General features: G+C 48.4%; 1 protein-coding gene across 4 annotated transcripts in view; it reads right to left on the bottom strand.

Moving 5' to 3' along the window:
• The window catches only part of robo1 (roundabout, axon guidance receptor, homolog 1 (Drosophila)), a 161,972-nt gene that overhangs the window by 85,604 nt on the left and 49,207 nt on the right, over window positions 1–27,161 (bottom strand). For all 4 annotated transcript variants that reach the window (XM_088426899.1, XM_088426900.1, XM_088426898.1 and 1 more), the window contains one exon: window positions 12,472–12,798. In XM_088426899.1, coding sequence (XP_088283025.1) covers window positions 12,472–12,798 — 327 coding nt within the window. The remainder of the gene's footprint in view (window positions 1–12,471; window positions 12,799–27,161) is intronic.

The following is a 27,161-nucleotide window of genomic DNA, read 5'->3' as shown; positions in this document are numbered from 1 at the left end:
GTCTTTCTTTGGATGGTCGGAACAGGAATCGGCCCGCGAACATTGACGCAAGATTTCGAAGGACGGGGAGTGTTTATGGAGCGACGCGGATGCGTGTCACTAGCCCGGCCTTATTATGGCGTAATGGCAGCAAATGAGCTCGACATAGGCTAAATTAGACACCTATAGGTCTGAACCTCCCGTTCGCAAGCATTTGGAAGGGGCAGCAGCGTAGCATATTGAAATTGTCATGTTTTGACAAGCTATGCAATATTTTCATTTCAATTGACGACTGTTGTGAGATGAGAGCGTGGAAGGTTAGCCTTCGCTGTTTATTCCCCCCCCACCCGCCGACATCCATGCCAGGTTCTATTACGCGTCAAGCCGTCTTTTCCTTTTCATAATGCATCAGTCGGTGGAAAAAAATGAGCCACTTGACAAAAAAGCATTTTTGCGATGTTCTGTGCAAATGCTCGAAAACGGATGCAGACTATATGGAACTATAATCAATTGAAGCCTTGTAACTGACATATAACGTATTTCACCTTCGAATTCATGTTATTCAAACACGGATATGTGGAAAAATTGGTCTGTTTTGAGTTACGCGGTTATAAGTCGACCCCCTTAATATGGGGGTAGAAAATGAGGGAAAAAAAACTTGACGGTATTGTAAATAATTTTATGAAATTGGATTGACAGGCTTATAGCTTGCAAGCTAATGACCTGTGAATCCAAATCCACATATTGTTTGAAAATCAGTAATATAAATGATAAATTGGGCCGTCACAATGTTTTTTGAAGAGATTAACGGCCACACAAGCGCAACAATAAGTAAGCAGTCTTTTGTTCATTTGTGTGGAGCAGCGGGGAACGGGCCAAGGAAAAATCCAGGATTTCCCAACTCAAACAAAGCAGAATCCTTCAGCCGCTTTCCATAGTTTTTTTTTTTTTTTCTTTTCTCAGTGACGAATGCTAACGGTGACAGCGTAGCAAATCAGGATCGCCGCGTATCGGCACACTCTCTTTTTTCCACACTTTTGACAGCTGTTGAGCACGAAGGCACTTGGAGTCGGTCTCGTCTTGCCTGCGCGGTGGGCTGGCCAATAAATCCCATTCATTCCTTTCGTTTGTCATTTTTACATTTGAACATTGGAAAAGTAGCTCAATTGTAAAAATCGAGATTTTGCAAGGGGCAGAGGCCTGGAGATTTGTCGCGGCACATGATCTAAAATTTCTTGTATATTGAGGATTTTTGACATTTCCCATCTAATCGGTATTTTCTCGTGTCTAAAGTGGCTTTGCCCGAACAATTGCTGACTTTTTCCATTATGTGGTGCTCGCTAACTCGACGGCGAAACTAAAAACAAACGGGGACCGTGGATTGTTGGAAAGTGCGCCCAAAGTAATGGCTCTAGCTGTTCCACCGGTTTTTGCGTGGCAAAAAACCTCACCGCGAACCCGTAATTTGACAACATTCCACCTATCAGTCTGCATTGAACAGCCAAGGCGGCTTCGGGTTTACGGCCCTGAATCGAGCGCAAGCTAAAAACGTGCTCGGCCGTGAAGGTATCGGCAGATGGGTCGTGCGTACCGAACGGCGAAACGCGCGAGCGTCTCCGGCGGAGAACAAACCGCCACCTGTCCCCCTAATCTTCCTTTCCAAAAGAATCCCGGCCAAGGCTTCATTGGGTTTTTTTTTTTGCCCGCTGGTCTACATCTGACCTCGAAAGCACCCGCGTGATATGCAATTACTTTAAATCACGTTGAGTTTTTGTCAGAGAGGCTAATCTAAGCGCCGCACCTCGAGTCGCAGACCCGACGAGCTTTCAGATCTGGAAAAGACTTTCCAGATGTTGCGTACTTCCTCATAGCTGGGAATTTGGACTTATCAAACCACGGCTTGAGCCAGAAGCCAAAGCTCTCAAAGCAACATGCTGATTAGGGTGCTGCGCTAATGGCGGCTCTGCTCCAAGCTGGAAAACCGTGGAAGCGTTCACTACTCCCACACTCAAATGAAAGCAGAACGCATAGGCTAGATTCGCCCCACTATCTGGTGCTCAAATATCAAAACGACTGCTAATACTGTCTATCACCGCCTATTTTTTGCTCAGTTACAATAAATGTACATAAGTTATTCAATATTTACTCTTATTGTATTGCAAAGCATTTATTCAGCAGTATAACCCTGTTTGGATCGTGAAAGAGAATGTTGTCTGTGGATGCGGCGAGTGCCAGAAGAAAGGAGGCACCGTGACCTAACTACAGGACGGAACGGTTTGTGGATGGAAAAAGATAGTCGTCAAATAATAGTCAATATTTTGATGAAAAATAAAACACTACGTTTGATGAAAAAAAACAGACCCGTGATCAGGCGTGGCGCCTTCATCCCGCAAAAAGGGGGAAGTCGGCTCTAAGTCATTTACATAGCGGCGACGGCCAAGCTCCGCTGATGTGATTAAGCCCCGGCAACATGCCGAGCGCTGATCAACTTATTCCCTCCGCCGGCGGTGCCCTCGCGCGCCGCTTCTCGCATCTCTCTCAGGCGATCGATAAGCTATTATGCTTCCAAACTGCAGGGCAAATTAACTTAGGCTCCGCCTGCAGAGTCGGCACTCTCCGTTAATCCCGTTGACGGCGGAGAACCGGACCTTCCGGAGACGGTCCACCTGCGACGCCTGCGAATTGACGCGAGGCCCGCCGAGGGTCGCCAAGGTCGGAATGTCCTCATTTGGATGCGCAACTAAAGCTTTGGAGACAAACGGGACTGCTCGCATTCCTTCCGGCATTGGAGACCGCCGACGTTAAATTTAAGACAAAGTCCAGCCCCCTCTTAGGGCTAAAGTCTCCAACCCTAGCCAACTATGAAACCGCATGAAAGGAAGCAACTATTCTACCGAATGCCCTGCGCATACCGACGAGAAGATCTGCCTGACGGCGACGGTGTCGTCAAATCCATTTGAAGTTTGTTCGTCACACGATGGCGAAAGGAGTAAAAACATGCTTGTTTTTTCCCCAAAAATGTTTACAAGTTGAAGACAACTTGCAAGTTTTGTATTTCGACCGCAAACCTGAAGTCACATCAGTATTCCGCGGGCCACATAAACTGATGATGGGCCGGATCTGCATAAAGCAGAAAACAAGTATGATTGCTGAGGCGCACTGTCGGCTTTCGAGAAAATGGACCCCCCCCCCCCCGCGGGCCAAACGGCAGATACACGCTGATACAATAGCGGTGGATGTCAGCTCATTGAAACACGGGCGCACTTATCAGCATCTCCCTTCTGAAAGGAGCCTCTCTCCGCTCGTCTCCCTTTACAAATGACGTCCCCCCCGTCCGTCTCTTTAGCCGAGTCCTCGGCGCTATACGGTTACACCGAGGCGGGCCCATTGTCCGCCCGCCGCGCCCGGCCCGCAAAGGTCAAACGTACACAAAAAGATGAGGCGAGAGCGGATCCCTTCCATTCAACCGTCGGGCCAACGACGCATTCACCCGATAGGGGATTGTTTGTTTATGTTTGCGTAGTCGCTCATGCGCAGGCCGGGCGCCCATCCTGAAGTGCGCAAACAACGCGCTCACCGCCCGGGGAGATAGATGTTTCAATAAGTCCTTGGCACGCATTTCACTGAGAGCGTTTGCTTGGAATTCTTGCCGATCGGTCACGTTAACCCCCGACAGCTCAAAACAGAGACGAGGCGGCATGTTGTAAAAGGGAGGGGAATTCTGACACCGCCACACGCGTGCAAAGTCTTTCCTGAGCTACGGGTCCGTTGAAGCTTCCCAGGACTACTGGACTCCGCGCGCTCCCGTCAACCTGAATCATGTTGGCGCTCCACGTTAGTTTGGGAGGCACCGGAGGAGCTTTGACCTCATCGCCGTTAAACGTGGAGATTGGGAGATGGGCCTACCGATGCCAAGCCCGCAAAAGCGAACATTCCCACAGACGCACTTCAAAATCTCGCAGAAGGCCGGCGGTGCGGCGATGACGGCCGGGTGCCTGCGCAGTGTACGCAAAGCAGCCGAGAGTTCCCGGCCGTGTTAAAAGAAGCCTTTATGCGCCACGTTTGTTTTGTAAGCCTTGCGCGCTTCGCAAGTGGACATCTGCTGAAAACTCCAGGGTCACCTCGGGGTAGAAACTCACGTTAAGAAACGCGGCTGGAAATAAGCGCTCTTTGCTGTGTGCGTTTTGGACTTTCGGACGCCTCGCCGGTCTCAAAAACGACACTTTGTCTGCGTTCAAGGGTACCGGGGATCAGTAAAATTACATCGGTGATCCGGCCGGAACGATTGCCGTATTTTAGGCTGAAGTCGAAGGACGAATAAGAGGAATAGTCACGTCAAGCAAGTCATGCAAGGAAATAAGACGCCACCCATGTGCTACATAGTTCAACTTGAAAATAATGTCAATGCAATATCTCATCAAGCTTTTGTTTTGAAGTTTCTCCTCCGAGCGCCGGGTGGCATTCTGATTAGCTTGACACATATCTGCCAGATGCTGACATGAGACTAGACATCCGGTGCATTCAAATCAAATCCAACATTACAAACTCGGATGTATGTATGTATTTTTTTTTTAATAATTGTTAATAGTCATGTTATTGTTTAATAGAAAAAAAAATTTGCTCCAGGTTCCTAAAATAAACCTGAAAATAAAAAAATGTGCCAACTGCTCATCAAATCAAGTCAACGGTTGACCAAACTGAGCTGAGTGGATCCGTGAATGTATACATATATATATTTTTTTTAGCTTTGAGCAAGTTTGTCAAAGCCTTGTCTGAAAATCCTTCAAGTTCCCAAGTCTCCAAACCCTTTAATCCCTAGCGAACTACGGCGTCTCGGATCAGGGAGCACGATAGAAGGTCGGGAGCTAGCTCGGCAGGCTTAGCCCAGGTTTAATAAGCCGAGCGTGTCCGGCCGGTCATATGAGCGGGCATCCCGGCGCAGTGGAAAGACGTGTCTCGGGCCGCGCAAGAGGCTCACAGATAAAACCTTACAAGAGTAATAAACGGGTCAGGGGCCGAGATTAGCGGCGGGGGGGGGGACGCGCATTCATCGCGCACGGCCCGCAATCGCCACAATACAACACGCACGCAGTTGAGTCAATCCTACACGCTCGGGGATGGGGGGCGGGGGGGGCGGATATCGAAAGTCCTCCCCGGCGCTTGTAACAAACGCTGGCGCTCTGGAGAGCTCTCGTCCACGATCTTATCCGCTCTACACCGCCACTTCACGAAGTTAATATGGCGCTTGGCTATCCTGGGAGCAAGCTTCCATCGTGACTACGACGCCAGAGGCGAAGGATTACAGGGAAAAGAAGACGCAGTCGCTCTGGCAATGCGGGAGGAAAAAAAAAAACAACAAAACACCTACCGTATTTCTCAGAGTACAAGTCCACCTCGTTTATAAATTGACCCGCCCTTTTTTTTTTACATCAATTTCGGTGACTTTTAGAAAAACATGCGTCTATTAAAGTCCAATTCATACCTATCAAAACACATGGCGTGTGTTATTAAAATGACTCAGTTACGCAACTTTTACAGGCAGTTCTACATAGTATATCGAGCAACGTACAAAAATGAGACAAACGGTGGGAAGTGTGGATGAAACGAGTAAACTATCAATGCAAAAAAAACAAGCGTCTCGTTGCTTGGCAAGCCGGCATCAGAATAAATGATAAAAATGCACGACAAAGACGGCAGACGTGACGGCTCGCGATAACGTGTGACAATCATGCCGGCCCGAGCGCCGGTGTCTCGTGTCGTATCTTGAATTTTCCCTCAGATACGTGGAAACACCTTGGTCTATTTGGAGTCACTCACGAGTCTCGAGCGACCTAATATCGGGGTCGGGGAAAAAAAAACCAGACTCGCAGTCGGAGTAATACGGTAAGTGCTCAGACACTTCTGCTGCGGTTTGACTTCTTAGGAGCGTCGCGTGATGCCAAACCTTCCACTGGGGCTTGTGCGAGGGGGTGTCGTCGCAACAGACTCAAAGTCATTCAGACGGTCTGTAAGTCTGCAAAAGCCGCTTCCCGCACGCTCGCTCGCTCGCTCGCTCGCATAAGGAACGGAGAAGAAAAGCCTCCGATTCGCTCGCCGGCGACATCCATCACACTCAAGTGCCGGGCGGGCTCCAGGGGTACCGACAAAAGCAGATGTCGGTGCCGCCATTCATTTGTCTTTTTCTCGCTAGCCCTCATACCACCGAAGCGGGCTTTCGGGTCGGGGGGGGGGGGCAGGGTTTGGATCCCGACCATCTTCCTTGGCCAAGTAGGCCGTCGGAGTCGGGCGGAGCGTAGGCTTTGAGATTGATGGCGCCCTGCCAAGTCTGACAACGCGTAGACGGACACGCTGGCCCCTTTCACGCGGGCCGGCTTTGGCCAGGCTGCGCGCCGGTCTCTGTCTAATGTAGCGTCGCGGGAAGGGGGTGTTGAAGCCAAGTCGGAGCTTCGGGGCGGCGTTTCACAAACGGGGGTCCGACCGCTCCTGAGCCATTTTCACAGGGCTTTCTGCACTTAGCAGCAAATCTAATTCAGGCATTTGAACGCCGTGACAAGAAAAGTACCTTAGAAGACACACTTTATATTTTGGGGTCAAACTTTGGTCATTTTTTCTTCGTGTAGATAACGCACCTAGAGTTAAGCGACAATGTAAAAATAAAAAATAAAAAAGTGCCCGGGATTAAAATTCTTGCATATGGGACTTACCTGAGTAACTGAGCTATAGCTGATGTTAGGTGTATAATTAATGGTGAGCTCATATTTTATGTGCACTTTATGTTGGACACCCAACCTCCGGTCCATAATAAGAATCTCAAGAATTGATTGGTCCGTGGTGATAAAAACGTCGGGGACCCCTGCAGTAACAGACTAGCTGTCCGCATCTCTGTCCATTCAGCTCGCGAGCAAAAAATATCTAAAGCCTCTTGTCTTCCTTCTTTGTGTGTTATTTATTAAATGGCCAAGTTTGACTGATCCATACAATGGCAAAAAAATATCAATTTGTTGCCAAAGAACTATAAAAGAGGTATCTTTTTTTTTCCCCCAGAAAGTAGTGCACACACTCCCATAAACTAACAAAACAACGTGAAAAATGTCACTTTTCTAACCCAAGTTCCGCTTCATTCCCTGTTCATTTTCTTTTGTTTCTCCCAAGAAAAAAAAAATGAAAAATTTACAAGCGAGCGAGGCTTCTCGGGTCTCATGTCTAGCCAACAATACATGTGTGAATGAGGTCATGTCGTCAAAATCACCCAAATCCATAAATCGGGTTGACATCTGACAGATTTTTTACAATCTCTTTGGTGTTGACTGGCCTCGGGGCCGCTGTCACCGCTTGCGTCTTTTGGATCGGCTTCATGTCGGCAGAAGTGGAGGCAAGTCCATCAAACTTAAATAGGGCACAAAAATAAAATCCCGATAGTTTTTGCATATTCTGGGCTATTAGGATTTGAATTGGTTTTAATGCAAGAAACAAAAATTCCAGTGGAAAAAATGAAAAAAATAATGTAGTCTTAAAATACTTGGTTTGTAAATAATGAATTTTCAGCAGTTCAAAGATCACATTTTGTCTATAAATTATTTTACGACAAAATTATTTTTCTTGGTGAATTAATACTTTTAAAAACATTTCTTTTTCAGTTACCGTCGACAGAAAAGGGCGTCACAAGCTCAAGGCTCAGGTAAAGATCAATCATGGCTCGCCTGTCGGTCATGTGACCTTTTAAGCTGAACCGTGAATGACTAGCTGTTACTTGAGCCTCCAGCACGTCAGACGTCTTGTATCCATTGTACGTGGAAAAGAATTATACTATCGGATGAACTCATTCATTCCCAAAGACATAGTTTCAAGTTTTCCCAAAAGTCCAGATATTCCATTCTATGTACAGGTTTATATTTTTTTTACAGTAAATATGGATTAAATAGTAGCTTTGTACTGCTAATAACGACTAAATGAATGCACTATCCATTTCAATGCGACTAAACTGTAGTTGCTAGCTATTGTGAACACGTCTTATAGCATTGTGCCACTTGCAAAATCTCGCTAATTTCTAAATCTTTGATATTCAAAATGCCGAATTCATCAAACTGATTTAATGTTGTATTGCCCGGCGCTAGTATGTAAGCAAGCCAATTAAGGATCAGGATTAAAAAATATCATTCGCACTCTGACATTTACATATGAGCGCGGCGAAAAAAAGCGTTTCTAATTGCACGCAAAGCGCCAAGTGGCGGCTAAATATGCAAGAGTCAACAGACGTGGCGCGCATTCAGATGCATTTGCTGCATATATACATGCTGAGGGAGACGTCATTAGCTAGTTCTCCATTTCCACGTAACTTCAAGGCTAACGGCAAATAGTGGACAGCCAGCTTTCAAAAAAAAAAGTCAATGCCAACAAGTACTCAAGTGAATCGTTTGCTAGACCTTTGATAGCCGCACGCACGCACGCACGCACGCGCGCACGCACGCACGCACGCACACACCCTCTGCTACGCGCGTTCCATTCCTGCCGGCACACTCCGCCGAGTGCATATTTGCGCCTCAAACGAAGCGGAAGCATCCCGCGCCGTTTGCGGCAATTTGCCGTGAACCGAGCCGAGACAAATAAGCGCGGCGGAGCCCGCTACTCGCCAAAGCTCGCCCGCCCGCCCGCCTCCCGGGCTTCCCCGGCGTCCGCCTGTCCTGACGCTGGTTTCATTGACGGTGCCTGTGACTCACTTAATTTGACGCTGGATGTTCAAACGGGATGCTGCAATAACCACAAGGGAGTGAGCAATGTGAATGATGAGCAACGGATCCTTTCATAAAGATTCAAAACAGAAGACGCCAAAGACAAACGTCCCAAAGAAAGAAGAATCCAAGCCTTGACCAAACTACGATGCCTCCCTACTAAGAACGTCCAGCCGATGGACGGGTAAACCTCCTTTTCCGACCCAGGACCACGGTGCCGATCTTCATCCGGGCCGCTTCGCACTCCGGTGAGAGTCGGAGATCATCGATAGCGCCGCACCTTCTGCGAAAACGCGGACTTTGAGATCGATACGGGATTGAAGAACGGAGTTCTCATCTCGGGAACAGGTCAAAACGGCTTGGCTTCTACTGCGCTTGATGCGGCGCGCTTCGGGGAGTTTGAGAACCGATGTCGGGCCTGCAGCCAATCCCGACAGAGGTTATCGCCTGCTCAAGTCCAGCGGTCCATTACCTCACCTTACTATCTGCGCAGGGAAGCGGAGGAAGCAGCTATTCGTAGAGCGTCTCGGGGCTACCGTAACTCATCCCATAAAGAATAAAATACGTTACTTTTCGGCGGCCGAGTCATTACACCTGATACGCACTTTCGGGCTTCCGACGTGCGCTCCGGCCTTCCTGCCTGAAGATTCCCTCCCACATTCCATACAAAAAAAAAAAAAAAAGAACAGGCATGTTTGATGATTTGAAGGATCGAAATTGTCCATAGCTTTGGACAGTTGTAAACGTATACCATATTTTCCGCACTCTAAGCCGCACTTAAAAGCCTTCACTATTCTCAGAAGCTGACAGTGTGACTCATACAGTACAGCCAGTTTCCATCTAGTGGCTGCATAACGCAAACCCAGCCTCTACTGTAGCTTCTATTCTATGCACATATGAAAACCGTTTTCAAATAGGTCATTCACTGAAAATGCGCCTTATAATCCAGTGCGCCTTATAGTGCGGAAAATTCTGTGTGCATGACTCGACCGGCTGAAACTAGAGGACAAGCATTTTACCTTGCCACTTACTGCCACCTTCGGCCAATCAGAGCCCGGCAATTTTCCATGAGGTTGTCCAAGTGTATAAAAAACTTACATTGAAGTGACCGTCATCCCAAACAGAAGGACAATTGAGCAAATGTCGGCCGTTATTTGGGGTAGCTAACAATTTGGAGCGCTCCACAAAATCTGCATGAGTAACCGCGGCGACAGTTTAGCCGCAAAACTGGAAGAAGCCAATCTGCCACTTTTCAGATGTGGCTGGCAAGCGGAGGGAAATTTGGCAGCGCCGTCGCGGGACCGACGTGGCTCGCGACGCCTCGGGCGAGAACGGCGAGCGAACGATCGTAGAAAAGAAACGCCGATTCCGTCGACACTCCTTGTCTACAAAAAGTGGTTATCACCCAGATTAGATCTCGAGGCGCGTGAAGTGTGCAGAGGGTAGGGCTGTAAGAAGACTACTGCAGACATGGGGCAGATTTCTTTCACTGGCTTGCCAGTGCAAACGTCAGCATCTCAGAACCCGGGGCGAAACTCTCAGGTACCTTTCAAGGCGCAAAGCAAACACGATTCGGGCTCAAGGCATCAAAGCCGGCCGCATGAATGCCTTTAATGATTAACAAAACAAACTGGGTTAGCTCCCCCCCCCCCCCCCGCCCGGCCAGGCCAAAGGGAACTTGTTGGAACTCGGATTGTGGCAACAAGCGGCGGCGAGGGAGAAAAACTCCAATAACCCCCCCTTTAATATTAGGCTCTCGGCTTTGGACGTTACTCGATATACGCCGTGGAAACGCCTCTAAAAGTAGCGTCGTTTTGTCATTGCGATCATGTTTTTTAATTGGACAGCCGTCATCTATGTAAAAAGAAAAATCAATCATGTAACTTTGGCTTTCTGTAGCTCAGTTAGCAGCTCGATTGTTGCTAACTGGCTGACCATTAGCCGCTCTACCTTATTTTGAGGACAATTTTCACTTTCATATGATCTCATATCTTGACCGCTTGCATTCCAGTGACGCTCTGGTTCATATCCGTTTTTCTGGGCCGCATACCTCCGTGTTTACTTCTCAATTTCTCAAGTACGTGAGATGTCATGGCGAAAAGGTCTACAAACACCGTTTACGATCACGATTTACTCCTCGACAGTTTCCTTGAAGCTGAATACTCCTTTTTTTTTTTTTTGCAAGGTTAGCTTGGACTCCCAAAAGCTTTGAGCATTTATCAAGCGGTAGAAGTTATAAAGGAGGCCTTGAGAAGTTCCCGGGCCCGACTGCGGAGCGGCTGAGCTGCAGCAGCCGCTAAATAATTACATGCAGTTAAGCGTGAGCCGCACCGAGGGCCCGAGAAGCTCGGCGGCACGGCGGCGGCTTGTCATTACGAGGTCTGTTTGAACCCTGCGCGGAATAAAGAAGCCCGCCGTTGAGCGCCTGCCAACTGACGGCCTGCCAACCGGCTTGTGCCCCCCCCCCCCCCCCGCGCTCTACATGACAAAATCCATCCCTGACAAACACTGCACATATATCATGCGCGGACGTAGGAAAATATTCTTAGCTTGACCTATAGAAATGGCGACTCATGCGCATTTTGGCGTCATCCCATGTGATTTATGTGGATGGGAGCTTCTCAAAACGTATTCAAAATTTCGCTAGCGGAAAATGGAAGCCGCTGAGAAGCGTTAGCGTCGAACACGAAAGGAAAAACCCCAGCTGAGGGCTGTGCCAAGCTTGGACTTATCTGCCAGAAAACCAGCAAAGGTTTGCAAGTTGGAACTGCAAATTTCTCATTTTAACTCGGAAAAGGCAACCGCTGATCACATCGTCGGTAGCCATTTGCTAGCTGTACACATCGACTATTGCTGCGTTTTTGCGCCAAGGCGCACTTTTTCCTTTGGAAAAATCCAGGAACGCCACCGATAAGAAATTGCAAACGGATTTTCCGAATAAACTGAAATATTTGCACTTTGAACACATTGAATTGAAACTGAAATATTTGCACTTTGTATAAATAAAGTATAAATCTACAGTCCAACAATATAAAACAACAGCGATTTGGATGAAACCACCATCACTCCATTAATAGCACAATGTGGATTCTGTCATTTCATATTGACTAGCGTTCATTTTCATTACTCTCGCCAATCCGACATCGAGCCGACGACGGCGCATTCGTGTTTAAAAGTGAAACTGGATCTTTTCCCAGGGCACATGTGACTAGACCTCGCCAAACACCACTGCTTGAAAACAACTTGATAAGTTTCGCAAAGTTTCATCAGTATTTGTGCGTGTCGCCACCCGCAAAATATATAACATGCACTATAGCGTTTTTTTGGGACGCTGACACACAAGTGCCAACATTTTAGAGGACTTCTTAAGGATTAGAGATGGGATTGAAAAAGTCATACCTACGTGGCTAACAAAGAGCAGAAACGGGGCCAGAACAGAAAGGCCTTTGTTCCCTTTTATTGTGGCTCCTGACCACCTACTAAGGGCCCTTTAGAGGAGCGCTCACCCTGGAACGATCGGGCTCACGCAGCACCCCCCCCCCCTCCCGCACACACTCCCCAGGCTCCGCGGGCCTATGGAGAGCGCCGGGCCAAGCACATCCTGCCCATCTCCTGAGAGATTTTCCAACTCAATGAGCACATTGATGGCAAACAAGACCGGGGGGGAAACCAGAGCCGTCTATTGAGAGGTACCAGAAAAGCCCCCCCCCCCCCCCCCCCCCCGCGGCCCGAAGGGGGAGATAAGGAGACGAGCCGCACTTACTGGCTACTTCCAGCGAGGCGTTGTGGCTGACGGCCTCTCCGAGGTAGTTACGGGCAACGCAGACGTAAGAGCCCTCGTCGGGCTTGCTCCGCCTCCCGTGCACGATGCGCAGGAAAAAAAGCGAGCCGCTGGGCAGCAGCATGCGGTGCGAGCGCGGGTCGTCCCGGTCCGTCTCCACCCGCTCGCCGTCCTTGTACCACTCCACCGTGGGCGAGGGCCGGCCCTCCGCTTTGCAGTTGAGCGTGGCCGGCTCGCCTTTGGAGACGATCAGGTCGGACGGATGCTCCACGATCCGGGGCGGCGTGTCCTCTTGCCGCAGACGGGATCCTGGAACAGCGACAACGAAACCTTAGGCGTTTAGACGGCCGGGATGACAGGACGTGCCGGCTTAAAGGGAACGCTTCCAGTTTTGGGCTTTGTGTCGCGAGTCCTGAAGGATTTCGCCAGCCCCGTCGTTTTGTACCAATTATATAGGGACCGTATTTTCCGCACTATAATCCGCACCGAAGAGCCTTCAATTTTCTCAATAACTGACGGCGCGCCTTAAAAAACTCAAAATAACTTAACGATCAGTTCGTCGGCACGATGACCCCGATAATGACCCTGATCATTTGAATTAGGTGCGTTGGTTGAAGGGAAACATCAAAAACAGGCTGGGTTGCGGCCCTAAAGAACCGGACTTGGCCCGGCCCGCCATAGACCTCTAGCTTGCTTTATAATGACATAAAGAATTGATGCCTGACAGTAGCTCAGAAGAACAGAATCTGTGGTCAAACTACCCCCACGCGTAAGGTCCATCAGAAAGGACGCTTTCATCGACTTGCGAGAACGGTGGCATCATTTAACAACGGAGGCGTTTTGATCTTTAACCTCCTCCGACTGAACAACCAAGCGGGACGATTAATGCACTAAAACGTGGGATGACGACAGTCTCCACTGTAATGATTAATCGATGACTCTCGGAAAGTGAAAATGCTGATAACAGTCGGTGAACGTCTATCGTGTTGAAGCAATCTGTTTTGACCTAGCTGAGCTCACCTTTCAAATATCGCTTTCACATTTACTTATCAAATTCCGTCCACGCCCGGTGACAAAATCCATTTTGTAACCTTGACCATATTAAGAAAGAGTATTTTGAAAATCATATTTCACTAAAAGGATAATGATTGGGATAGGAATCAAATCAATTCGGGCATTTATTTACTGAAAAACTTGGGCCACGTTGTAGTTACGGTTTCAGTTAAAGGGCAAAGTCAAATCAATTGTCAGGTTTGTCACACGCTTGGCTGGTTTTAAAATCAGAGGTCAATATAAGCAGTTCAAAATAGAGCTTGAGAACAAATACGGTTGTTGTTTTTTCCCCCAAAACTTGAAGACAACTTGCAAGTTGGGTATATTAGCCAGAAATTTGAATGTGGCGGGCCGGATCTGGCCCCCGGGCCTCGACTTTGACACCTGTGTGTTTACATGTCAGCGGAACCTCCTACAAAGTTTTCTGAAAAGTTTTGCATCGATTGATAATCGGCCATCAGATATCTTAAAAAAAAAGGCCGATACCGATATTGGTGAAAATGCTGAATATCTGCGCCGCTAATCGGCCCACTTATTGCTCTCCTACTTTTTGGGTGTTCCGTTTCACAATTTCACGAGCGTGAGCGCATCTGCAAAACCCTTCATATAAAGTTAGATCCCATAAATTCGTATGCGGTACAATAATACGAAGGCGTGACCTTTAATTACGGAAACGGTCACGTGCCTCTCAGATCAAACGGCCCGGCGGAGGGCGAAGGCGGCGCGGGCGCACCTTCAAGCCGAGAGGAAATGAAGCGATAGACGATAAGACGGGGACGCGCGCGCGTGGCGAACGCCGGCGCTGAACTGAAGCGGCGGCCGAGGAGCTTCTTAACACCTCCGCGTTATCTGAGGTCAAACGGCTCCCCGACTCGTCGGCCGTGGCCGGCCGACCCGCTTTAGATGCTAATTAGCTTCCCGGTGGCGTCCCCGCTCGTAATAGTAGCCCCCGATTCCACCCCCGCCCCACCTTTCAAGTCGCCATATCTGCCAGATTTGGCCTTTGGAACACATTCAGACGCCAATTAATAAAAAGAGTCTGGCGTAATTGGAGCTTTGGATTTCGCACCGGCGACTGCCCCCCCACGCACACACACCCACACACACACCCCCACCCCGCCGCCCGCCGAGGAAGGCACGGGTCGCACGTTTCCAAGTCGTCAGCATGATTAGGGACAGCGCAGCAGTAAGATGAATCGGTTGAACGCCGGGATGTGCGGCGTTGGCGCCCCTTGCCACACATTGTCGTTAGCGCGCCACCACAATACTTAGGGGGTTTGAGAGGAGCTAGAATTATTAGCAGGACTATCATCAAATGCTATTAAATGTTTTGATTTTTTCTCTCTCTGGCAGCTGGGAGTCGCCTTTCATGCAACGCTGCAAACACACCAGCATGTGTTTTCTATCTACTCTACTTAATGCATGGCCGCAGCTTTGGAAGACACGTCCGGGTAAAGAAGCTATTAACGTGGCTACCGGGCCTTGGACCGGGAGGTAGGCAGTTTGCGATCCAAAACCTTAGCATATGCTAACAAAGCGAAATACCCGGCGCAAACGAAAATGCTAACAAGCTTGACGCATACAAGGTGGCGCTATATAACATGCTGAAGATAACATGAACTAGCATGTTAGCCACAGTCACAAGTTATTGGATCAACAGGTACACTAATGTATTTGGGCATTCTTCTCACAAACAAAGTCAAACTCTCAGTGGGCCAGATTTCACAAGGGGACACAACAAAGTGCGCTCTCAACAGAAGCCACAATGTCCTTCCTCACGACAAAATGTAAAATCAAAAGCAGCCGGAGGCGGCGCCAAAAAAAGAAAAAACAAGGATCAAGCCAAACAAAGTACAAACGAATTCACTGTTAAACGATAAATCAAATCAGTTCCAAAACATCATTATTTCGGGTGCGGCCCGGTACCGGTTTATCCGCCGACCGACCGGTACCGGCGCTTGGGTAACCGGTTAATCATACTTTTGTCAAATTTAGTAGCAACGCTGAAGGAACCGTAGAAACGGTCAAAACGACCCGATCGCACCTTTGACACCAACTCATTGAATTGCTCATTTCTAGCAAAGTCAAGTCCTTTGAAATGCGGGGATGGCCTGGGAACCTTTCTGCGCGGGTCCCGAAATATTCTGCCTGCCACTTGGCATCTGCGCGGGGATTCCAGAGAGCCTTTGGGTGCCGGGTATCACTTACACAATGCTTTGTGGCCTTGATTGAATTGACTGGGCGCCCCCGCTGAGTGACCCCCGGTTACTTCAGCACCATTACCTCTCGCCGGGGGGTGTGGAGTGGGGGGGCCGTGAAAGCTGCTTCTATCCCTCGCTCTCAGTACAGGAGCAATTAGGCCAAAAATTTCCCCGGCACAATCCGTATCCGATTCGCATTGAGACGAGCGTTGAGGTTTTTTTTTTGTTTGTTTCATGGCTGCTTGCGAATGGCCATCTTGGGTTTTTTCTAGCGCCCCCGCACCCTCCTGCCTCGCTTCCACGGCCTCCTTTGCTTTTGTGCGATGAACCGATGCCTCCCTGCAGGGAAGCGGAGACTTCTACTGTGAGGATCCCATCGATCCGGGCCCGGGGCAAAAAGATTCTGCTTTCCAACTGGTCGGAGCGCTCTCTTTGGTTTTTTTTTTCTCTTTGTTTTTCTTACCCCCCTTTTCTTGTTTACGCTCCCGCATGCACATAAAGTCAAAGAAAGGGAAGACTTGAGGGTGTTCATTAAAAATAGCCACAGCCGACGAGAGTTTCTTTTTCGGTAACCGAGGCGGAGACTTGCCTTTGCGGAAAGCGCTGGGGTCCGGGTCCGGACACCCGACCCCCCCAAATTGACGGTTTTAAACCAGTGGTCCTCAACCTTACCTCGGCGATATAGCCCCAATTTTTGCAAATAGACGCCATAATTTAGCAATCGGCTTCTTTGCGATTATTTTGCTGGAATTTGAAGAGAAAAATGAAAAATGAAGTGTTCCTGTCACAGCTTTGACCTCGAGGCAGCTGTTGCAGATTTGCAACAATGACATGATAATCATCTAACTACTCCTTATCAATATTTGAATGAGATTTGTTTTTCTGAGAAAAGGATCGTAGTACCTGAAAAAAAATTTTTTTTCGAAACCTCATGTAGACTCTGAGATGCCTTATTTGTATCAAGAATAATGAATCGGATAATATAAATAAGACTAAACTGGGATATATCGTCAGGATGATTTTAGGAAATATTTTACTGTCTGTATCGAACGTAAATCTTTAAGGACAAAGGAAAGTTAGGACCTTCGGGATGATCCGTGATTTGACTTTTTGTCATTTTCATATTCTTTTTAAGAAAATGTGGCTTTTATAAGTGAAAACCTTCATGCGATGAGCTCAATTTTGGATTCGGCTACCGAGAATGAATCGAAAACATCTGTCGGGCCTACTTCAACAAAAACCGTCTTCCCCGGTGTAATGGAAGCAAAGTGATCTCATATTTTGGAATCCGAAGCAAAGTGAGCGAGGTGGACTTTGGCGGCGGACCTTTATTGCACTATTCAAGAGACGCGCGGGTACGGGTGAAGGAAAGCAATCAAAGGCGAAAAACAAAAGCCGACAGACCGCACGCCGGCTGTCGGAAGCGGGGTCATCCCTTCAAGACCCGGCGCGCAATTAAAAGCTAAGTGAGGCCCCTCCGGCGACAGCATGCGCGCAGTATCTTTTGCTAATTGGTCTCAGCTGAATTCATCAAGATGAAAAAGGGTGGCTGGGACAAAGAAATAGTGATGGCAGAAACATATGTAGTAATGGCTTTGGGTCCAACGCAAATTTTTTTTGCCGGCATCGCGGCTTCTAGCTTGGCTCGGGATCTAGAGCTTGCGCTAAATTTTGGACTGCTATACTACTACTACGACTACTGTAATGGGGAGCAGTATTGCAGACCTGTAATTGACAAAATATTTCCAATATATGGACCCCCCGAATGTCTGTATCATTCGAAAATTCACTTCCGTGATCATTTTAAGTGCAGACTCTTGTAAACGGGGCCGGAATAGGGAGGTTCCTGGGTCTCTGCCTACCGTGGAACAAAAGATCAGGGCCTCCAAATTTCAAACGAGACTCCGGGAGCCCCAAGTCGGCCGTGGGATCAAAATCTTGACGGGCCATAATCAAAACCTTTTGTGCTAGAAAATACTTCAGATGATTCGTTTGAATTGGGTTTGGACACGCCTGTTTCAGAGTCATTTGGAAGCCACGAATAGCGCTGCGACACACTATTGATTCAAGCGTCCAAATTGCATGTCTGCGCCGTTAATCTGAGCAAGAAAAGTCGATTAGCCAGCGCGCTACCTCAAAGATGATTTAATTAGGTCTGAATTAGCATTTTGCACCGCACCTATTCTATAATTATATTTAAGTAGATTACAACTGCCGTTTAGTCACCCTCACAAGCAATCTACCTCGCGTAAAACCGACACGTCACATATTAGAAGTACCGTATTTCCCGCACCATATGGCGCACCGTATTATTAGCTGCGGTCTTGATGACGGGGTGTAGTTTATTTCCGTACTCAACCCATACATAGGGCGAAACGTTCTCAAATTAAAAGGAGCTTGCTCAAACGTTTGTTCGGCAAAAAAGGGGAATGTTCGTAAGGTTCTCCGAACGGTTCATCACGGCCAGCGTACATCACTGCACGTAATAAGTGAAGGTCTCCCATCAGTTTATCGCTGCCAGCATATTTACTGTATGTACTACGTCACGTCTGATTGGTTAGTCGTTACCGCTGTTTGCGGTAGCTAATGCTGTTCCCGGCGTACATAGTGTTCGCATTCCGTCCGCACCGGATCGTCGGGCGCACCGTGGATTTTCGAGAAGATGAAAGGCTTTTATTTGCGCCTCGCGGTACGGTAAATACGGTTAGCGCTTGGCATAGGACGATGTCACATTCCGACGGTATGATAACCCCGAGCAAAAATATCAGGGAATTGCGGTTCTACCGGGACGGACCGGGACTGGCGGCGGGGGACTCCTGTCGTAAAACGCGGCCATTTGCTTCCTAGCCGTGCCAGCGAATAACATTCTATTGGCGGCCGGAAATATACGTGACAACCCCGGACGCATTCAGCAGCGGAACAAAGCATCGGCGCCCAGTAAAATATGTTTACTTTCCCTCATAAAGGCGCTCAAGGTAATCTCATAAAAGAGCCGCCGCCGCCGCCGGCCCGAGCCACCTGTCAGATGTCCCGCCGATGTGCAATACAGATCCTTGATAAGGAATGCCGGGCACAGCGGAGCGCCGCATATCTGCGGGGCCCATTAATGTGTGATTAGGGGGCTTAAGAGGGATTTATGGCGCAGATAAGAGCAGAGGGCGTGTCCCTCGGGGTTAGACCCGAGCCGCGAGGGGACGCCGCCGAGGGGGGGGGGGGGGAGACGGCAAAATCCACCAAGCATCAAACCGGAAAGCCGGCCTTTTAAGCATTCGGCCACACAAACGCACACGGAACGAGCGGACATCAGAGCTTTTGTCCGCCTCTTTAATGCTTGAACTCAAGGCTATCGGTTACAGCGCTAAGAGGCGGGATTAAAGCCTCCGGTGTGAAGAGGTGGGGCAAGGTGAGCCGATGGATATCTTTATGGCTTCTTTCCTTCCTCGTCTCCTTTGTCTTCTGATAGACTCAGTTGCTCTCACCCGCGAGCCGGCGGCTCAAATAGCAAAAGCGCTGGCGTCGTCATTCGGATTGAGCCTCAATTTAACACACCTGAGTCAAATGTTTTATCTTATTAGCAAGCGCCGCAGGAGCTTGAAAACCACCCTAATCGCTCGATTCGGCCGTGTTTGAGGGAGAAACAATGCAGGATACCGGCCCTCAAGGACTGAAGTTAGTCACCTGTGTGCCCTAACGCTTAGAATCCATCCTCCGCTGATTCCTGCACTAGCGAATCCACAATCATTTGTGGCGTTTTCAAGTCCCGGAGGGCCGGTATCATGCATGGTTTCCGTTTTTCTCTCGGCACCGCAGCCGATTCAAATGTTTACCTTATTAGCAAAGTCTGCAGGAGCTTGCAAAGCATCCTAATCCTGAGTCGGGTGTGTTTGAGGGAGAGGGTATAAGGAGAGCGGCCCTCAATTAACGGAGTTTGACACCTGTCCCCTAAGGCTTAAAATCCATTCTCCTGCGGTTATGATTATTACGCCAAGGGTCGCAAAATTCTCCAAACTCTATAGAAATTGCTTTCGGAGAGATTGTGCACAATTTAGAACCGTCCAAAAATTCTTCTTGGTCTTGTTGCGAAATGCCCAAAAGGCATTTGGTTTTTGTTGAAAGGCGTCGACCACGGTCGCAACCTCGCTCGATTGCGTTCCAGATGGGCAGGGCGGAATCTTTTCCAAGAAATCATTTTTTATCATCCCGCGTGTCACGAGGTTCGATGATGGCGCCGTCCGACCCGTCGCGGGCGCTCCCCGATCAACGCTCGCGCGCCGGCTCTCGGCGGAAGGTGAAGCCGAGCGTGACGCCAAAGGACATTAAACGCATTATTTCCTATTTGAGAGCGCCGACAATCTAATTCATTCACGTGGCCTTTGGAGTAATGAATTCTTGGACAGCCGGCCGCGGCGTCCTTAGGTGCCTTTCGCCCGTCCCCTCGGATGGTCCCGCCGCTCGTTTGTCACGCGTAATAAAGAGCTGCCAAAGGTGCCGATTACACCATAAACAAGCGGCGCCGCCTCCCCGCAGGTTAGCGCCTTTGACGGCCGGAAATCTCAGAATTCCTCGACGGGAGACGCGACGAGGACGGGCTTCCGTCGCTCTCCTCGGACGGGCTTCCGTCGCTCTCCTCGGACGGGCTTCCGTCGCTCTCCTCGGACGCCTGGCTTAGCCACGTGACAACGTAGACGCCAGCAATAAATCCCTTTCGTTGCGTTCGTTTGTCACTTTGATTGCAATAGGTGCGGAGCGCTTCATCGTGCCATTTAAAGGGACGGTCCACTTTTTCAGCCATTTTTAGCACTGATGCTAGTAGTTCATGTTTTGTCTATAGTGAACTATTTGAGGACCGGCCATTCTTAGGCACTCCTCCTCCTTCAATAACATAAATAGCGGTAAGTGCTGGTACCTGGGAATGAATTTCCTGACTATTAAAAACTTAAAATGATGTCTTTGGGATTAAACGGAAATGATTTCTCCCCCAAAAGTTAATTCTTTCAAAAAAAAACAAACAAACTGACTTTTCACTCGCGGTGGACTGAAAATTACAACACACAAGCTGAAGAATATGTCATGTCCAATTCATCACAGTTTAGCTTGTGAACATCGCATGACCAACAGGTGAGCCGTGATTGGTTGTTACTCAGCCTTGAGCGCAAGTGATATCTTTTTTGTTTGTTTTTTTACAAAAGGTTTTTTTACATGGCCGCGCTAAACGTCTCGTCCGGGCGGCTCAAGTCGGTGTGAAAGGGGCTTTTGTTACCCGGCTCCATTTTTGAGGGCGCAAGTGCAATTTAAGTGCCCGACAAACATTGCACAAACGTTCCTCTGTGGAAGTGGGAAAGCTCTTGGCAGCCTTCGTCTCTCCCATGATGAATTTCGACCCAATATTTTAACCGCCGCAGCGCACGGCGCTCCTCCGAAAATAAACCAGTTGCTATTTTCCGGCGGCCGGATCGGGCGAGCTCGTCGGCGCTGCCGTTTGGCTGGAAGCGGGCCGCGCCCCGCTCGGCCCCTCGAGAGGCGGCTCCGCCGAGTCTCGGCTTCCCCATTGAATAAGGGCTCCCCTCCGCAGCTGTAGTCCGTGGCGGCATACTGAGTATCAGTCGCCTTCCGCGTTTTAACCCCGAAGCGAGCGCCCGCGTTTTCGGCGCGCTACGTAAACACAAGCGTCGCCCGGCGGTCTGGGATCTGCTTCGCGATGGCTTTGGCCCGGGCTCAGCTTTGGTTCGAAAAATCAATGGCTGACTTTTGTGAGAATCGGTGGCAATTGAGGGCCATTGAACGCACGACTCCAGTCTTTGCTCATGAAATGTTCACCATCCAGACCCTTGATTAAATGTCGACGCAGGGCTCAAAGTTTTCCAAACAAAAGCGCCTAATTTATTTTCCCCCCCGAATCGTGAGTTCATTAGCCCCTCGAGCTTTCCGGTCCGTCATCCCGCGCGACACTCCGAGCGGTCCCCGGTGGAGCGAATCCACGCGGCCCATCAATTTATTCTCGGCTTTGATCCTTCGCTCGGACCGATTGCGGCCCACCGGTCAAACTCTGTTAAAATGAAGAAAGTGTATAACAGAGGGAGACCGGAGAGCCAGGAATAAGAAAGTAATTGGCCATGCGCGGCTTTCCCTCATGCTCCTTTTCCGTAATCCTTTCCTAATGCAGCCGGGCATCTGGGGCCCGTATCGGTGACGCGTTTTTCCTGCGGCAGGAATGACATCCGCAGTCATCCTTGGTTTTTTTTCCGCGGGGGAACCTGAATTTGCAGGGTCCCTCACTGACGTTTGAGCTGGAGACGGAGAGTCCGAGCGGCGGGTCCCCGCAGCTTTGACAGCCTTCTGGTTTTAACGAGCCTTCCGGGCTTCCCCTTGTCCATGCCGTCGGATTTAATCAAGCTTATCGGGACCGTCGGCCCGCTCTCCGGTTTTTAACGACACCCGTCGCCTCGGCGTTGCATTGAGTAGCCGCAACTCTTCCACAAATGGATTCCACGGGGAATTCGTGACTCTTTAAGTGTGTTTACCGCACTCTAGGGCTGGAGCGTATTGCCAAAAAAAATCAACCCACCATCTGAATTTAATCTAATTCATTCAGAGAGAGAAACCCAACAGACTATTTAAAGGTTGTGTTTATTAAAGAAAAAAAGTGTGGATAAAATTCAGAGAAAAATAATATAGTATATAAATAATATAAAATAATAAGAGTACTGGTTTGAAATTTGTTTGAGCATAAAGCTAAGAATCAGTTAGTAATTCGTAGTAAAAAGAGAATATTTTGCCGATCACGCTTTCAAACTGTTGCCCTCCAGTTGGTCATACAGTGCTCATAAAAGCTGGACAAACAGCATCAGGAATAGCTTTTCCCCCAGAGCTATTAACACTTAGAACAACAAAACAACTGCAAATATCAATGATCGCTATCAAGAGGAGCTATCATTTCTATTCTGTTCTGTTTATTTTATCCATTGTTCATATTTATTTCAGTTTCACCAATCCGAGCAGCGCTTGTTCTATTTTTCTACTTGTATTTTTTTGTTCTATGATATTTTGTTTCATCCGCTGTATAATGACAATATTCTATTCTGTTCTATGATCAAATATCTAAATTATTTTCTTCCAAATTATAACCACGTGCAATTAAGCAAGTTATGCACCTGAGAACAGCTCTTTTGTTTAGCCTAAGCCATGAATACGTCTCAACTGATTTAAAATCAATCTTCTCCACGTATGCAGCAAGAGCATCTGAGACGCGTCCCCTTCTGCTCGGTCCGACAACGGCTTTCTCGCATTCCGGGTCCTCCGCTGCCATCTGCTACGTTTTAGCGTTTGACATCAGGTTCCCTGACAGACGTCTGAGGAGCCGTTTTGCTCCAAAGATGATTGCGGGGCCTGTGTGCGGGGCCTGTGTGGCCGGGGGGCACCGGGGCGGAGGGGGGGGTGACGGGGTCCGCACAAGACAGCTGTGACGACAAACGCTTTTTGGAAATGAGCCACCTCGGGAGATAGCTTCTTTCGAAACCTCGTCGATTGCCTGGCTCCCATCCCGCCAATGGAGGCTTTTTCCACACGAGACCTCAAAACATTTCCTCTCTGACTTTGTAAAGTCCGTCATATAATCCCATGAATCAAGCCGACGTCCTTTCGACGAAAGGCCAAAGTACCTGTGTATTTTGGTGTCAAGTCAATCTGCGTATTTTCATCTATCCATCCAGCTTCAAAACTGCAGCATATATAGCATATCAACATTTCAAAAAATGCAACTGTAAAAATTCATTTAGAACTGCAATTCAGAGGTAGAAATGAGACGGCTATTAAGTTTATAAGGCGCACTATCAGCTTTTGACCAAATTGAAAGCTTTTAGGTGCGCCTTACAGTGCACAAAATACGGCCATGTTTATTAAAACTGATAAATCCCCAGTGGATTCCCGGGTCGAATGAATTCCACGTAATTCTTTCGAAAAATCTCGTTCGCTCCCATGGAAAGTTTGTCTTACGACTTAAGATTTGGATTGCGTTTTCCCCGGCGTCCGGAACGTGGGACGGGACCGCGCAAGCGTCGGGATGTGGAACTCACGTCAAATAGATGGAGGCGGATAAATACACGGCGTTTGAGAGCACGCCGGCCGAGGCTCGGCCTTGCGATGGAGACGCGCAATCAAATGCTAATGTAAATCCTCGGCGCCCCGAGCCGCGGGGAAGCCGCCCGTCAAGCCGGCGCGGCTCCGATTCTTATTCAATTAGAGCTTTGGCTGAAGTGGCGCAGCCGAGGCTACGCGGGAGGCCGCTCGTATGCGCGCCCGCCACGCCGGAATGTTGCGGCATGAAAGCTTTTTTCGGGGGCGGGGGATTCACATGTCTTCAAAGACGCCTGGAATTTTTGGTCATGAACACGACGCCGGTCCCGCCAAGGTACTTTTCCCAACGGGGATGAAGCGCGCGACGACGGATCCTTTCTTATTGTTTGTTTCGAGTGTGCAGGGTGGCAGGAATTAGGAATAGCTTCTATCATTAAGAAAACGGCTTTCATTATTTTTGTCGATGAGAGAAAAACATGGGCTTCAAAAGGCCTCATGTTTTTCTTGACATGAAAAGGGGCAACGTGAAAAGTGCTTGAGAACGTCTTAAGTATTCCTCAAAGACGTTTGGAAAACATCCGCGACCTCGAAGGAACCCTGACGAATCCCTTACGCCAAGGCACTTTTGTCGAACGCATTTCGATTGAACGCATTTCGATTGACTTGCTTTGAAACGGAACCAAATCGGGGCGAGCTTGAAATAGCCAACTGGTTCCGAGTACAAGGCAGGTTTGTCGGCGCGGTAACGATATGCTAACGGATGACTTTGTTTATCCCGGTGGCCGCGTCCGTTTAACGGAAATGACCTGATCTAGTCTCTAATAGCTCCCCATTAGTCAGCCCGTGTTTGTTTGAAGCTTCCCTGTCGCCGTGGTTACGTCCGAGCGGTGGGAAGCGCCTCTATCATCATGCATCTCAAGGTCACCTTCTCATTAATTATCTTTCGTCGTGCCCGGTTTTACGAGCGTCCTTTTTTTTATTTCTTTTTGTCTTGACGGACGGCGGCAATCGGGATGTAAATTTGCTGACGCGGCTGCAGTCCATAATAGCTTTAGGACGAGAAGGGCGACAGAGAAGAACGGGTGAAGATGTGAAGCGTTTGATGGATTTAAGTGTCAGCAAAAGAGAATATTAACTACAACAATAAAGCGGGGGGGTGGGCGAGACGTTTATCAACTAATTAGCGGTCTCTCTTTTAAGGGCTAATTGAATCTGCGCCTTTCAGCTTCTCTTTGGGCATTTCTCCTGGCTGTCAGTTATCAGAAAAGACGGAGGCTGGGGCTGGGGGCTGGGGGCTGGGGGCTGGGGGCTGGGGGCTGGGTCGGCCTTTGAAAGAGTCGCTCGGGCCCTGCGAGGAGGCCTCAAATCTGGGCCGGGGATTATACCCGGAAAAGGACGATTTCAGTTTCTCGGGATGAAAAAGAAAAAAAAAAATCTAGTCATTGTTACTTCTAAGTGGCAGCTTCAATAGTAACAGGCAAAATAATCCGACACCTAAGTATAAGTGTGTCAATTCCTAACAGAGACTTTTTTGACTTTAGCTAATTCATAGTCTTGCCGCGCAAGTTGGCGGTTTACCAGCACCGACCGCTCAGCGCATAACCGTGAAGCCCTAAGTGCATTTACAATGCGGAACTTTTTTGACTGTGGTATGTATATTTCTGTTGAGCCAGGTCGTGAATAGCTGGCATAAACATATGAGGCCTAACTACATGTTCAAATGCTTAAACAGAGTCTTTCCTGGAAATGTATCAATGAATACCAGGTGAGAGGACCCACAACACAATCCAGGGGTGAAACAAGTCCTCCAGTACCGTAATTCCCCAAATAAAAGCCTCACTTTTTTCCCCCCAAAATGAAGGCCAAAAGTATGGGCGCGTTCCATAAACAGTAACTTAAAAATGATATCGATTTTTTATTCTTCAAATTCAAGATAGATCTTATTTTTCCATTAATGCCTACACTTTTATTTTGAAGGCGCGTGGCAACGTCACGACTGATTTGACTCATCGCCGACATCAACAACAATCGAGTTCGACTGCTCGTCATGCGAGTTAAGGACGCTTAAAAAGCCTTCGATCGCTAAATAAACGTAAGTGACTCAAGCGCCACATTTTTCCTACTGATCGCTCTTGAACAAAGCGGGCCTATTCAAATGTGCTGTTGCGGCCGGCAAAAAGTGTGTGCGGTTTAAAAAAATCTAAAACCGAAAAGGCGAAATGTATTATTGGAAGGACATTAGTTTATACTGTCTTCTGCATTGATAATTATTTCATAACCGAGCAAATATTCTGTAGCCTTTTATCAGAACGCCCGATAATTTGGTCCCTCCATTTACTCGGCGCTTCCGAAACTCAACATCGTCTCTCCCCGGATGTGGGCTTGGGCCGGCTTTCCTCCCTCCCTCTGACTTCCAGGCTTTGTTAGCACCCCCCAACCCCGACCCCCTTCGCGCAGACCCCTTAAGTCCCCGGTGAAGCCTTCCTCCCCTCCTCCGCGGCTGGCCACACAATACCGTCCCCGCGGGCTCTTGTGCGCGTCGGCCCGCTTTATTGGAGGGAGCACTAAAAAAGCCAAGTCTTCAAAAACGGGCGCAAAACAAAACAAAATGGAGGCCTTTCTTGGGTTATACGCCCCGCCTGCTGTCCGCTTCTCCAGGATTCGGCCTTCAAATCAAGACTTTGGCTTCAAACCTGATGACAGACCATGACCCTGGTGTGAAAAACTAACCTCGTCTTGAAATCTTATTTGGAGCCTGTTTTAAAAAGGAACAAAACCCTCATTTGAAAATCCAGTTGCTGCTTTCACTCCCTCAACCAGGCCAAGTTTAAAAAAAAAACTAAAAAAAATTTTTTTTAAAAACCCTCCAAATTCCTAACTGGCGAACGCTTTCCAATAGCCTAATCCGGATGGAAACCAGATGGCAAGCCTAACCCCAAACACTGACATTACCTTAACGCTCCGATTTCAAGTATTAACGACCTTGAAATCCAAATTTGAAACCGTAACAACGAACGTAAAGCAGAAGTTAAAGACCTAAATCTGGATTAAACCCATCATTTGAACTCTATGAGACTATGAGATCCTAACATTGGAATTTGAAAGCCCAAACTTTGTCTGAAACCTTATGAAAAACTTAATTTTGAAACAAGACGGTTGAACGCACCCTACCACTGCGTTGTGGAGATTTGTGTACTTTCCAAAGAGTGCAAGTGTGGCTTGCTGAGTCCATGTCCACTAAATTTATCAGAGCGGATTAGCGTGACGTAAGCACGTTGGTGGGCAGAAGCTTGTTTTTGGTGCAATTTTTCATCGCAGGAAGCAGAGCCGTGGGAATTCCAAGCG

Source organism: Hippichthys cyanospilos, chromosome 11, assembly GCF_059441005.1.
Source record: "Hippichthys cyanospilos isolate Australia breed blue-spotted pipefish chromosome 11, RoL_Hcya_1.0, whole genome shotgun sequence".
Taxonomy (NCBI): domain Eukaryota; kingdom Metazoa; phylum Chordata; class Actinopteri; order Syngnathiformes; family Syngnathidae; genus Hippichthys; species Hippichthys cyanospilos.
The sequence above is the reverse complement of the archived record's forward strand: the minus strand, read 5'-3'. Positions and strand labels throughout refer to the sequence as shown.